This window comes from Capra hircus, chromosome 8, assembly GCF_001704415.2.
Source record: "Capra hircus breed San Clemente chromosome 8, ASM170441v1, whole genome shotgun sequence".
NCBI classification, from domain to species: Eukaryota; Metazoa; Chordata; class Mammalia; order Artiodactyla; family Bovidae; genus Capra; species Capra hircus.
In genome coordinates, this window is record NC_030815.1 from 61502175 (window position 1) to 61515037 (window position 12863).

At 47.8% G+C, this 12863-nt stretch overlaps 1 protein-coding gene across 1 annotated transcript in view; it reads left to right on the forward strand.

The window, feature by feature from the left end:
- The window catches only part of FRMPD1 (FERM and PDZ domain containing 1), a 158201-nt gene that overhangs the window by 140850 nt on the left and 4488 nt on the right, over nt 1–12863 (forward strand). Inside the window, exons 8-15 of the mRNA XM_018052189.1 lie at nt 2662–2787; nt 3900–4019; nt 4585–4721; nt 5766–5892; nt 6043–6138; nt 7861–8043; nt 8893–9040; nt 11292–12098. Of these exons, the coding sequence (XP_017907678.1) occupies nt 2662–2787; nt 3900–4019; nt 4585–4721; nt 5766–5892; nt 6043–6138; nt 7861–8043; nt 8893–9040; nt 11292–12098 (1744 nt within the window). The remainder of the gene's footprint in view (nt 1–2661; nt 2788–3899; nt 4020–4584; nt 4722–5765; nt 5893–6042; nt 6139–7860; nt 8044–8892; nt 9041–11291; nt 12099–12863) is intronic.

Sequence of the window (12863 nt, forward strand, 5' to 3'; positions counted from 1 at the left end):
ATGGTTCCTACTTCCGTCACCTTTGAGCAGAGTGCACTGGAATGGGGGGGTGCCCTGGAAGTGGAGGGAGTCCTCCTTCTATGGCCAAAAAGGCTTTGAGATTATTCACAATAAAAACACACACCACAGGGGAATTAAGCCAAGGTGACACATGGAGCTGGGGAAATGGGCAAGGACGTAGCTAGTGTAGTGCTGGTTAATCTCACTGATCTGTGATAGCCTAATTTGTACAGAGCAAATCTTTTAGCTCTTTGTGACAGAAAAGAGAGGGGGATGTAAGCAAATTGTATGGGTGGAAAAGAGAAAAAACCACTGTCAAGTCATCAGCGACTTCGCTTCCTCGCTCCCTTACCAAGGGAAGCAAGAGTTTTCTTACATTAGAAAACCTTGTTTCTCTGTCAAGGAAAATAATATGTCCTTTAGTGGTACTTTTGTGTGCTAGCAAAGCTGTTAATGATACAGAAAGAAACTCCCTAGGGTCACTCTCTTAGGGAGCCCAGAGTCTTGGGGTGGGGCTGAGGTGAGGAGATGGGACCTAGGGTTAACTCGTGAAGAAACTATGGCGAATGCAATGTGTTCAGAAGCAGGAAAGTAGGATGTGAAAATGGGGTGCTGTGGGCTCCCAGGAGAGAGAGTTTCCAGCTAGGTAGGAAGGAACGGCTCCCAGGACGTGGTGGCCTGTGAGATCAACTTGGAAAGATGGACAGGAATGGGTCAGGAGTGGTGTGTGAAGACAGATTTCCAGTCATGGGGAATGACACCGACAAAGACCCAGTGATGGGAAAGTTTAGCAAGTATATGAGGCTTGCAAGCAAAGTGCAACAGAAGCAGCAGCAAAGGATAAAGTGGAATAAATGGGTTGGCACCTGATACTTGAGAACCTTTAATGTTAATTGAGGGATCTGGTTTTGGGCTAGTGGGCCGTGATGGAGGAGGCACTGAATATTCTTGAGCCAGGACAGCATGAGCAATACAAGGCTTAGACAAGTTCCTCTAGGTTAAGGGTCAGCAAATGCTTTCTGTACACAGCCAGATAATGAATGTGGTATGTTTTATGGGCCGGGGGCTTCTGTCGTGGTTACTCACCTCTGCCACTGTAGAGAATGGGTGTGGCTGTGTAGCCATATGACTATAATTACAAATATAAGCAATGGGCTGGATTTGGTTTCCAATCTCTGCTCTAGCTGTAGAGTGGAGATCAGATAGGGTAGCAGGGTGTTCCTTAGGACATGAATCAACAAAGCCAGGACAAATGTGTGTGCTCAAGCCAAATGGAGAAGGGAGAGAGTGGACAGAGCCATGAGAGGGGCTCTCCATCATGGCCAGCACACAGTTGGCATTGAACTAATGTTTTTGAGTTTCAGGGTGATTAAACTTTAGGACCTAGTCGCTGGTTAGTTATGGGGGTGATGGAGAAAGCAGGAAGAGGATTCAGAATGGGGAGCTGTGAGGAGCAGGTAGCACCCGATGGTTTGGCACTTACTAAATCTAAAATTCTAGCAGGACGTGTATGATGAGTCCATGATGACTATTTATTCATTGAATGGAAGTCTGTTGAGCATCACTGAATGCCAAGTTTTGTGGATATAATGGAGTACAAGACAAGCGAGGTTCACATTCTGGGGGAGTCTAGCATCTAGCAGGTAAATGACAATAAGCAGAAAAACAGATGTCAGCAGCTACCAGGCAATGAACACCTGTCATCTGCCAGCTGCTATTCTAAAGGCCGTGTATGGGCATAGCCATTTAATGCACACAACCCCTGAGAGAGGTGTCACTATTATGACCATTTTAGGGATGAAACCACTGAGGCATGGAGAGAGTAAGCACGTTATCCAGGGAAACAAAGCTAGTGATTAGAAGTCTAGGTCTAGAGCCCATTCACTTCACTGTACTGTTACTGAAGAACAGTGCTGTCATCGAAGAAGATGTCATAGTGATGAAGAAAATCAACAGGACCCTGGGACAGATTAACAGGGACAGTCGCACTGAGATACAGAGACCAGAGGTAGCCTTGGGAAGAGTGCAGGAAGAGTGTGCCAGGCAGAGGAAACAGCACCGTGAATGCCCCGAGGCAGCAAAGACCTCGTGATGCCAAGGGGGCCCTGTAGTGAACGAGGGGAGTGTGGCATGGCAGTTCTGGGGGCCCAGTATTTGCCTGCTAGATGCTAGACTCACCCCATCAGCCCCTCTAAATGGGCATCGTCATCCTCTGTTTCACAGGAAGAAACAGGTTCAGAAGCATCAGATTATTTCCCTCAGGGGCAGAGAGGGCAGGTGGTGTGATTATGTCTGGTAAGCAATTGACAGTGCAGGCTCCAGAGATAAGATGGATCTGGAGACCATGAAGAGGGGCGTAAGGCCCCAAGGGATAGCTTTAGCCTCCCAGGTAAAGCCAGAGAGGGCGGCCATGCGGGGGGCACTGGAGCCCTGAGGGGAAGGGAGCGATGGGCACAGGGCCCTGAAGGGGTGATGAAAAGTCCCACGTGTGGCCCATCAAGATTAGCCTCCTGTATTGGCAGTGGACCCAGCCAGCACGGGCCTTTCTCTCCCTGGCAGCACGGAGGAGCAGAGAGGAGGTCAGGGGAGTCCTCCCCGCTCTGTGCCTGAACGTGTGGACTGGCCCGCTCCTTGGTGACCCTTGTGCCTCTGTGCCCGCAGGACATCATCCTCACGGTGAAGGAGAAGCTGTCCATCCGAAGCACAGACTACTTCGCGCTGGTCCTGGAGGAGCAGTACAATGTCTCGCGGCTGCACCTGCTGCATGAGGAGGAGCTCATCCAGCAGGTACCACCTGCGTCTGCTCCCAGTGGGGAGATCTGGGCAGGGTGAGCTGCCTGCCTCGGCCATAGCCTTTGGGTACAGGGTGCAGCACATCTGCAGGTTTGATGTGCTTTCTTGTGCCCTGACAACACAGAGCTCACTCAGCCTGGTTTGCAAACAAACTTAGGCAAGCCTCTGTTTTGCAGACAAGGAGAAAGAGGCTTAGAGAGGTAAGGTAATTTACTCAAGGTAATGCAACCGCTAGACCCCATCTTTTGCTTCCAGCTCTGATGACCTTCCTCTGAACCTCCCACCTTTGAGATGTCAGGGAAGCATCTGTTGCTAGGCCTCAGCCCTTTCTGTGAGACTTGTCCTGAGCAGGACAGGGCTAACACAGTTAGTCGACCTGTACCTCTCAGTCTTTTAGCCATGCAGTGATTTGTTATACCAGCTTTCAAAAGCCAAACACAGGTCAGTTCCGTAAATTCTTATTGAGTATGTACTACTATAAAAATAAGTGGGTTTTCAGTAATTGGAAAAGGAAAAGGTGCTTTTTTAAGAAGAGGAGCAGCATGAACAAGGCATGAACTCATGGAAGCTGCTCTGAGTGTTCCTCATTGCAGACAAATTCCTACCGTGGTCACTCATTTCCTAACATTGCTGCTTACAAACTTTAAAAAAAAATCACTTCTGTTCCATTAGCATTGGAGAAAGAAATCAAATTAGACCACTGAAATAGTTGAAGTGAAAAAAAAAGGTGCAGGATATATTTATTATATATACACCCACGTAATGTATTGTATACTACTATTTGTGGGAAATAAAGGAATGTGCATTTATAGGAGCATAAATACACATAGACAGTCTCTGGAAGGGTATATAAGAAGCCAGATGCAGAGATTTCTTCTGGAAAGGGGAACAGGTTGATGGGATGAGTGGGAAACTGCTCTTTTGAGCGTTTTGCATCTTATACCCATGGGAAAGTCAATCTAGGACACAGGTCTGTGCTGACTTGGAAGAACTAAAACTGAAATCTTTAGAGACTATCTTTCAGTGTCTTTTTTTATTTAAGTTGTTTTGTGGAATAACTGAGAAGGAAAACAGAAGATGAACCGTGTCTCCCTTATGTGTTGCAGGTAGTGGAAAGGGAGGAGTCACATGACTACCGCTGCCTCTTCAGGGTTTGTTTTGTCCCCAGGGACCCCCTGGACCTCCTGAAAGAAGACCCTGTGGCCTTTGAATACCTCTATCTGCAGGTGACCTGGTCTGCCCTTCCTAAAATAACAGTGGTTTTTCTCAAAGATGGCACATTGGGTTATTTTGAACATGAGCTCAAGGCAACTAAGCAACTCACTGGAGGGATTATCTTGGTCTGAGGGAGAGTAGGCCTGATTATCCCTTAGAATTCCATTTTATGTCACTGAGTTGCTATGTTAGGCGATTTGCAATATATTAATGAACTTAAAGCTTAGTCCTCAATGAAGATTTACATTTTCTAACAGAAGATGAGATGGCTGGATGGCATCACCGACTCGATGGACATGAGTTTGGGTGAACCCCGGGAGTTGGTGATGGACAGGGAGGCCTGGCGTGCTGCAATTCAGGGGGTCGCAAAGAGTCGGACACGACTGAGCAACTGAACTGAACTGAACACCATTTAGGATCTTTAGAGTTACGGGTTTTATTGCCAAAAGGGGCAACCAAGGTCACACAGGCAAGAATTGGCAGAGCTAGGTCTCCCAGTTGCCTTTCACCTAAGAGCACTAGGAACCCAATCCATGTGTTCTTGTTTCCCAGTGTCTCTGATTTCATCTCTCCTAGAGCTGCAGCGATGTGCTCCAGGAGCGCTTTGCGGTTGAAATGAAGTGCAGCTCGGCGCTCCGGCTGGCAGCCCTGCACATCCAGGAGCGGATCTACGCATGTGCGCAGCCGCAGAAGATTTCTTTGAAGTACATAGAGTGAGTGGCAGGGGACTTCGGTGTCCCACCAACAGCAGCTGTGTGGCATTTATCACTTGGCTGGCGCTGGGCCAGGATGGCCAGAATCCACACGAAGCTGACACTCACCCACCTCCCCATCTGTCCACTGTCTTCCCTTCATTTCCCTCTGCACCCTCTCCAACACAGCCTGGCTTCCCCCAGGTCAGAACCCGATGCTCCCTCTGGGGCCCAAGCCAGCTCCAGATGGAATGACACAGAATCCCTTCGTAAATTCCCGGTTCCTGGGAGGATATCTCAGGAAATCAGTTGACAACTTCAGCATCAAGCTCTTCTGAGAGCAGGAATTCCCTGGAAGTTCATTTGTGGTGAACAAAATCCTGTTGTATTACATTCCTATTAGAGCAGTTTCAAGTCCTGAGGCTCTGACATCTCCAGATTCTTAGCTTAAAATGTCACTTTGCTCTGGGTGGTATCACCCAGATTTACTCATCTCCTCACCAAATCTCAGCTCTGTCTTGCCTGCTGATGAATTCTATTAAAAATTTTTTTAAAAAATCCTTGGCTAAAAAAATAAATAAATAAAAATAAAAATCCTTGGCTTTACCCCTAATATCTTAGGTTAAATCTCTAGAGAGTGGGACCTGAGAATCTGTATTTTTAACTAGTTTGTTGGGTGGGATGGTGGGGGATTAGGCTGGCATCATCCTCAAGCATGGCCTCAGGGATTCACATGTTCTGTGTATTGCCCTATGAGACTGTGCTGAACATGTGTAAGGAGTAATGGGCTCCTTGAACGATCATGGGGTTTAATTCCAGAATGGCTCACTTTTGTGGAGTGTGTGTGTGTTTGTATAAATAGATAGATATCACACATATACAGTATTCATATATATATATTTACATATACTCCACAAGACCAGCCAGATATCTTCTGCTAAGAAAGAAGCTCATAATTACAGTATTCTTGGAACAATAACTACTGAATCGAATATAATTACGTTCTTCATTAGAGTCAAGTTCGCTGTAGACATGAGCCTCCTTGTCTCCAATGTCTCATGGCAGGAAGGATTGGGGAATCGAGAACTTTATATCTCCAACTTTACTACGAAACATGAAAGGAAAAGACATCAAGAAAGCCATCAGCTTCCACATGAAGAGGAACCAGAACTTGCTGGAACCCAGACAGAAGGTAATTTAGCCACAGCCCTTGCCAATCACATGCTGACTGTTGTGAAACCTCAGGGGGAGAATTTTCAACATTGCCTGCATTTTAGGCAAATGAATAGCTCTGACTTCAACAGTCTTTTTTTGTTTTCTTTTTTTTTCACCCTTATTTAAGCAACTTATTTCTGCTGCCCAGCTACGTTTAAATTACCTACAGATCCTTGGGGAACTCAAGACGTACGGTGGGAAAATATTTAATGCTACTTTAATGGTATGTATTAAAGAACTTCTTATAAGGGATGCAAGAGAGCCTCTGAACATCAATGTATCTTTTAGTCTAAAATTCCTGAGGACTGTCATGGACTAGAATTTGTTTGGGAAAGTGAACATTATGACGTCAGGGAGTGCCTGTCATGCCATTGCTTGACACCAGCCCTTTGACAGATGCTGGGGGAGGCAGAGCTGAGTGAGACACGGTTCCCATCCTCAAATGATGCAACGAGGCACCAAACAGGGCAGAGCAAAGCCATGAGAGGCGCAGGACCATTACTGGAAAGTCCAATCAGAGACCATTGCTGCCAGCTTCAGGTTGAATGGGGGAGGAGAAGGGATTAAGGAAAGGCAAGAAGATTGCATTTCGCCAGATTTCAGAGGAAAGGCATCCTGAGGCATTCCAGTTTTCCCGGGAACTTTGGGTATATGAAGTTGAAGAGGAAAAAAGGGAAATCACGAAGAAAAGATAAGAATGTTAGACTGGAGGCTGGGGCCCTGATTATTCAGAAGGGAAGAAGTGAGGAGTGGACCTGAGAAGGGAAAACAAGAAAAAGAGTCCTCTGCTGTGTTATCCATTCCTCCCTTGGTCTGCTTTTTGGCGCCTAGGCCTGGAGCTCTGTGCTCTGCTGCAGTCAGAGATGTGGGATGTGGCTTAAGGGAATTCTGCCCCCACCAGTCAGCCCTAGAACTCTCAAGCACAAAGCCAGACAATTTACCAATTAGAGATTAAAAAAAAAAATAATAGCAAAGCTCCTTTCAGTGCATTTGGTGTGCTTCTTAGTCATTTACAGTGATGGGTTCATCTAATTAGGCTGCTGACCTAACAGTGTAGATGGAAAAAGAGAATCGGTGTTTTGAAAGAAAGGAAGAGCATCTTGATTGTTTGGGGAAGAGAAAAATTGGTCAAGTCTTTGTACAAGTAGTGGACTAAATGGCGGAGGAGACACTAGATCACAGAAAGGAAACTTGAAGGTACAAGAAAAACTACCCACTTTTTTCTAGGGCTAATCCTGCCCTCTGCTAACTGTCCAGTTCCTGTCTCCAACTCCTCTTTACCTTTCTTGTGTAAGGAAAGAACTGGGAGTGGGAGAAGAAACCAACTACATTGAACTGGCTCAGGGTGCTTGCTGGTCACTGGAGGTACAGACGTAGACATACACAGACTCTGTTGTCAGGGACCTTAATGGAATATGCAACTCAAATAAAAATAATAACAGTAAGAAGTCTGAGCTTAGAAGTCCTAGAAATCCTAGTCCTAGACAGTCCCGTGCTGTCCAAGAAGGACAGAGGACGTGATGTGGAATCAACATAGAAAAGGACTGTTCTGGTTTGAGGAGCAAATCAGGTGGCGTTTTCAATGGGCAGTAGGTTTTGATGGAATGTTCTAAAAAAGGGTGGGTTTTCAATAGGTAATGATAACAAGGGATCCCAAGTGGAGGGCACAATGTGAATTTAGGCACATAGGTGTGCAAGTATATGGTTGTGTTTATGGAATGGGTAAAAGTCCCGTGGTTTGATCCTCTATTGTGAAGAGTATTATGGGAGATAAATTTATACTGAGTTTATCTGTAGATGGGGCCCAGGTTAGGCTGTCACCTAATTTGGTCATCTAGAGGAGTGGTGGTGAGGAGTTTGCAAAGGAAGGTATCATGTCCTACGTGTATAATGTATTTTCCCTAGCTTGTGAATGGAAACTAATTCCCCTTCCTGCCCTCTGCAGTTACAGGACAGAGAATCCTACATTGCCCTTCTGGTTGGAGCCAAGTATGGCATTAGCCAAATTATCAATAGCAAACTCAACATCATGTCCACGTTGGCAGAGTTTGCCAATATCAGCCGTGTAGAGCTGACAGAGGAGTCTGAGAAAGTGAGCATGGTCAAAGTGTATCTTCAGGATGTCAAGGTAATGCATGGGGAAGAAATTTGGAATCCAGCTTCTGGAATCTGGGCGTAAATTACTCAACGGTAGTTTATGTGAGTTTGGATATTAACAGAGTCTCATGTCCAACATTTTCCTAAGAGATGGAATTGTCCATCCTGTCCCATCAAAGGGAAAGTAATGAACAGGGTACATTCTCCCGGGCAAGGCCAAGGTTTTTTTTCTATAAACTGAGCTTGACCGTGTACTTTCCTGACAGGTTCAGCAACCTAGATGGGACCACCAGAGGGTATTATCACACACATTAGACCAGAATGGCTGCCCAAGATTTTGGGTGGCAGCAATCAAAATAGATCAGTGGCATAGGGTACTTCCTGTACCTCTCTGGAAGGTCCTAAGTTATCCTGCTTCCTTGACTTAATCCCAACATGATCAGGACTGGTGCTTCATTCTTCTTATCCTCTTCTCCTTCCTTCTCTACTTGATCCTGCTCCTTTTCTCTTCTAGGTCAGGTCTTGAAGAGGCCCCATAGCATGAATAAGCAGGGTGGGGTGGTTGGGATGGGGGGCTGGGGTTGGGATCGAAGGACAGGAGACTCTGTGGAGACTGGATGGGAGGAACCCACTGCATGTGTGAGTGCTTGTGTGGCTGTGTGGGTGCATACTCATTTCAAATCTTGTAGGTGAGGACAGATAGATTGTTGGGACACCAGGGGGCCTGTCTATGGACCATGGCTGGCTTTACCTGAAATCTCTCATGGGCCCCACATGGCCTGATTGCCCTTTCTATCGCTTGCTGCCAGCCTTCAGACGTTGTATCCCTTGTTGCCAGCCTTAGCCCTTTATATGCTTAAGAGCCTCTTTACCTTCAAAGGTTCTGACTTTGCTGCTGGAATCCAACAGTGCAAAAGACCTAGCCTGCCTGATTGCTGGGTACTACAGGCTGTTTGTCGACCCAGTGACCTCCATTTTCCTCTGGCCTGGAAACAAACAGCAGGTGCACCGAGTGTCTGCTGAAGAAGGTGAGGTGCTGAGGCTTGGACCCAGTAAGGATGGGCCCACTTCACTGCCTTGTAGGTCAAGGCAGCCTAAAAGGGGATGGTGCATGGAGTGGAGCTGAGGCTTCCACTCAAGGGGATGAGAGCTGTTTCTCCATTCGTTTCTTGGTAAACAGCTGATCTTTCCAAAATCCTAAATAGAGAGGATTTCTTTGTACCTGAGAGTCCCATAAAGCCAAGGAAGGCTGTGGAAGGTGTCTGATTCCCTGTGAATGTGAACGTGAACGTGAACTCGCTCAGTCGTGTCTGACTCTTTGCGACCCCATGGACTGTAGCCTACCAGGCTCCTCTGTTCATGGGATTTTCCAGGCAATAGTACTGGAGTGGATTGCCATTTCCTTCTCCAAGGAAGGAAACGTTGATTCCCTGTAGTATTACCTAAAATAATCTCCAAGATCCACAGTATTTTATCTTTGACAGTAAAACAAGATGTCACTTATTTGTTTAGAAAGAATAGCTGACCTAGCTTCTCATCTCATGCCTCTTTTGCTTCTCTTGAATTATAATAAAAATTCTCTGCCTTATATGTTTATACGAACAGGGTACGTGGAGATAGAAGCTAAAAATCATATGACAGAAGGAATGAAGTAGGGGAGGCCAGATTAGGTGAACATTTTCCCAGTTTCCTCCAGGCTTTTGCTTCCGCACTGTTGATGCAGCATTCTTCCCAGTGGTTTGCTGATAAATGTTTAACAACTGTCTCTGCAGGGGAAGAAACAAAATGAAACAGAACCCTGATTTGAAGCAGTTGCCTAAACATTGGCAATGGCAGAAACACTCCCACCGTGTCAGCTACACTTTCTAAACAAATAAGTGACATCTTGTCTTACTGTCAAAGATAAAATTTCAAGCCCCTGACATGCTGTCACTGAATGTGGAGGTAGGGAGAGGCGCTCAGTAGCGCACCATTGTATGGCATTTCCTCCATGTGGATAAGACAGACATAAGTAATCTCAGAGGCTGGCTGATAGGAAACTAAGAATTCTGAAATGAAGAGTTTCCTGCATTTGTTCCCTTTAACACAGCTTATTAACAGGGAATGATGCCTCTGAGACGGCACCCCACGGAGCCATGCTATTGTGGAGGCCTGGCGGGGTGGTGACAGGAGCGCTACTTCAACCTGTTTGTAGTAGGTTATGACGAACATGGTAAAGTTACCCAGGCGAAGGGGGAGGAGTGATCCTTTGAAGCAGAGGGACACGATGGAGGCGTGAAGGCTGAAAAGCTCTCTGTAGTAGCTAGAGCATGGGGAAGGCTGCAGTGAGCGACCAGGCTGCTGAGGAAGTAGGGGGGCTGCACTGGGAGGGGGTGACCAGGCTGCTCAGGGTCACCCTGTGAGAGCCCCCAACTTCAGTAGGAGAACTTAGGTTCTTCCCTGTAGGCAAGAGGAACCATCAGAGGTTTAAATACAATGTGATGGGATCAGAGAGAAGTGGGTTTGTTTGTTTGTTTGGGTGTTTGTTTGTTTGTTTTTGGCTGTGGTGTGTGGCATGCAGTATCTTAGTTCCCTGACCAAGGGTGCCTTCTGCAGTGGAAGTGTGGAGCGCTAACCATGGACCACCAGGGAAGTCCCCAGAGAGAAGCTGAAAACAGATTGCACCTGGAGGTTTATGGTGCATGAGCAATTTGAGACCTGGCTCAATGCTTCCCAACCCTCTCACCATGAATCCTTCCAAGAACCAGCAGTGGGTCACTTTTCACTTTTCTAAAAGCCCTGTAGCACCAGCGGGTCGCCAGGCCAGGCTTCAGAATGATGCCAGCCTAGCAGCCTCAGGACCCCCATAAAGTTGGTAAAAATAGAGATTCTCAGGCTCCATTCCCTAGCTATTAGACTCAATACATCAGGGTGAGGTCCAAGGATATGTTGTTGTTGTTGTTTTAATATGATTCCCTGTCTGATTTTGATACCCAGTCAGGACAGAGCTGAGATTTTTAGGAGGGGAATAGCAAACCACCTAAATACCCAGCTGTTTCCATAAACAGATAGATCTCCTTGGAGGTGGCTCAGATAGATGTGGGGAAGGAGACTTGACACTTGTGTGGAGAAAGTGGAAATTTGGAGTCCCGTGTCAGTCAGCGTAGCATGGTCCAGGCCTGTCACCCTGCTGGACCTCTGTTCTCTCATCTGAAAAATAAGAGGGCAGGCAAAGTGGAGGCGGGTGGATACGCGAGCATCTGCCAGTCCCCTAACCCTGTCGCATAACTCTTGTGTCAGGCTACGAGTCCAGGGCCTGCAGTGACTCTGAGGAGTCATCCGAAGTGGACTGCGTGCCGGAGCCCCTCTCTGACAGATGCCTGCCAAAGCTGGGCCCCTGCAGACTACTTACAGAAGAAGAGCAGCCTCCTGGGGACAGCTCCACGCCTGCAGAGGCTGGGAAAGGCCCAAGCACTTGCGGGGCCAGCAGCACAACAGACAGTGCCGAATCCGAGGCATCCGACTCGGCCAACACCGAGAGCCGAGGCTGCAGGACCAGCGGCTCCAGTGAGTCCATGGACGCCCTGGAGGAGGATGACCTGGATGCCTGCTCCTCCAGCAGGTCCGGCTTCTTCCACCTGGGCTTGCCTGGCTTCCCGAAGAGTCTTGATTCAGACAGCCAGGAGGAGAGAAGCAGGGTTGAAACCAGTGGCTTCCTCTGTCTCCTGGACCTGGCCCAGAGAGCCAACACTCGGAGCCAGAAGACAGAGTTTTCTGAGGGTCCGGCTCCTGAGGCCTTCAGCTGGGGGCCGGAGCTGAATGCACTCAGGCTGGACCCCAGGCTATACGAGGGCAGCCGGATAGACTACTACAGCCTGTGTGCCAGCGTCTCCCCCGCCAGCCACCTGAGCGACAGCTCTGATAGCACGGCTACCCGGCAGGGTGGGCGCATGGCAGCCCTGGGCCAGCGGGGAGGGTCTGAGGCCCCATCCAGCTCCGTGCTGCAAGCCCTGACCCCAGGCCTGCCACTGGCCTTGGAAGATGGCAGTTCCGACGAGGAATACTATGACGCAGCTGACAAGTTCACACCCCCAGATGCCCTCTCAGGTGAGCCCTCCCTGGCAGGTCTGTGGATAGTGCAGGCAGCTCCTCAGTCCCCAGGGAGGGCAGTGTGCAAGCCTGAGGGGAGAACATTTGGGTAAAGAATGGGTGCTCATTCTCTTTTGAGGTGGGCTCCCTGGGCTCAGTGGACCACGTTGTGGGCATCCCAACTTCAAGTAAGGGCAACAGGGGAGGTTCAGAGAACTGTGGACAGGCAGAGATGGGTGGCATTAATTCTGCAGTGGGAATCAGGGAAGGCTTCCCAAAAGAGGCATCAAATGGACCAGGCCTTGTGAGATGGACAAAATTCACAGAGAAAGAAAAGGTTTGATATGAGCGCCCAGCAGAGGGAAGCAGCTGTGCTGTTGTTGACCTGGAAGCTTTAAATGAGGCCTTAAAACAAAAAGAACCTAACTGGCAGGCCATTGGTGGTCCTTAAGGGACACAGACATAGTTGGGAAGATCAGATTCCTCATTCTTTCCTCCACAAAGAGTGTGGGGTGTCTTTCCTCATAGAATGACTTCCTAAGCTGACCTGAGGTCCTTGCAGAATATTTACATACACACACACTCACACACACACTCTCACACACACTCTCACACACACACACACACTCACACATACACTCTTCCTCTCTCTCACTACACTCTGAAGGAAAAAAAAAAATTGGAAAATGGCACCCAGACATTAAGAGTGACCTACTAGGAGCAGGGGAAGCTGTGAGCCCTCTTCTGTGTCCCAGTCCTTTCCTGTTGCTCCCTGTCTCTAGT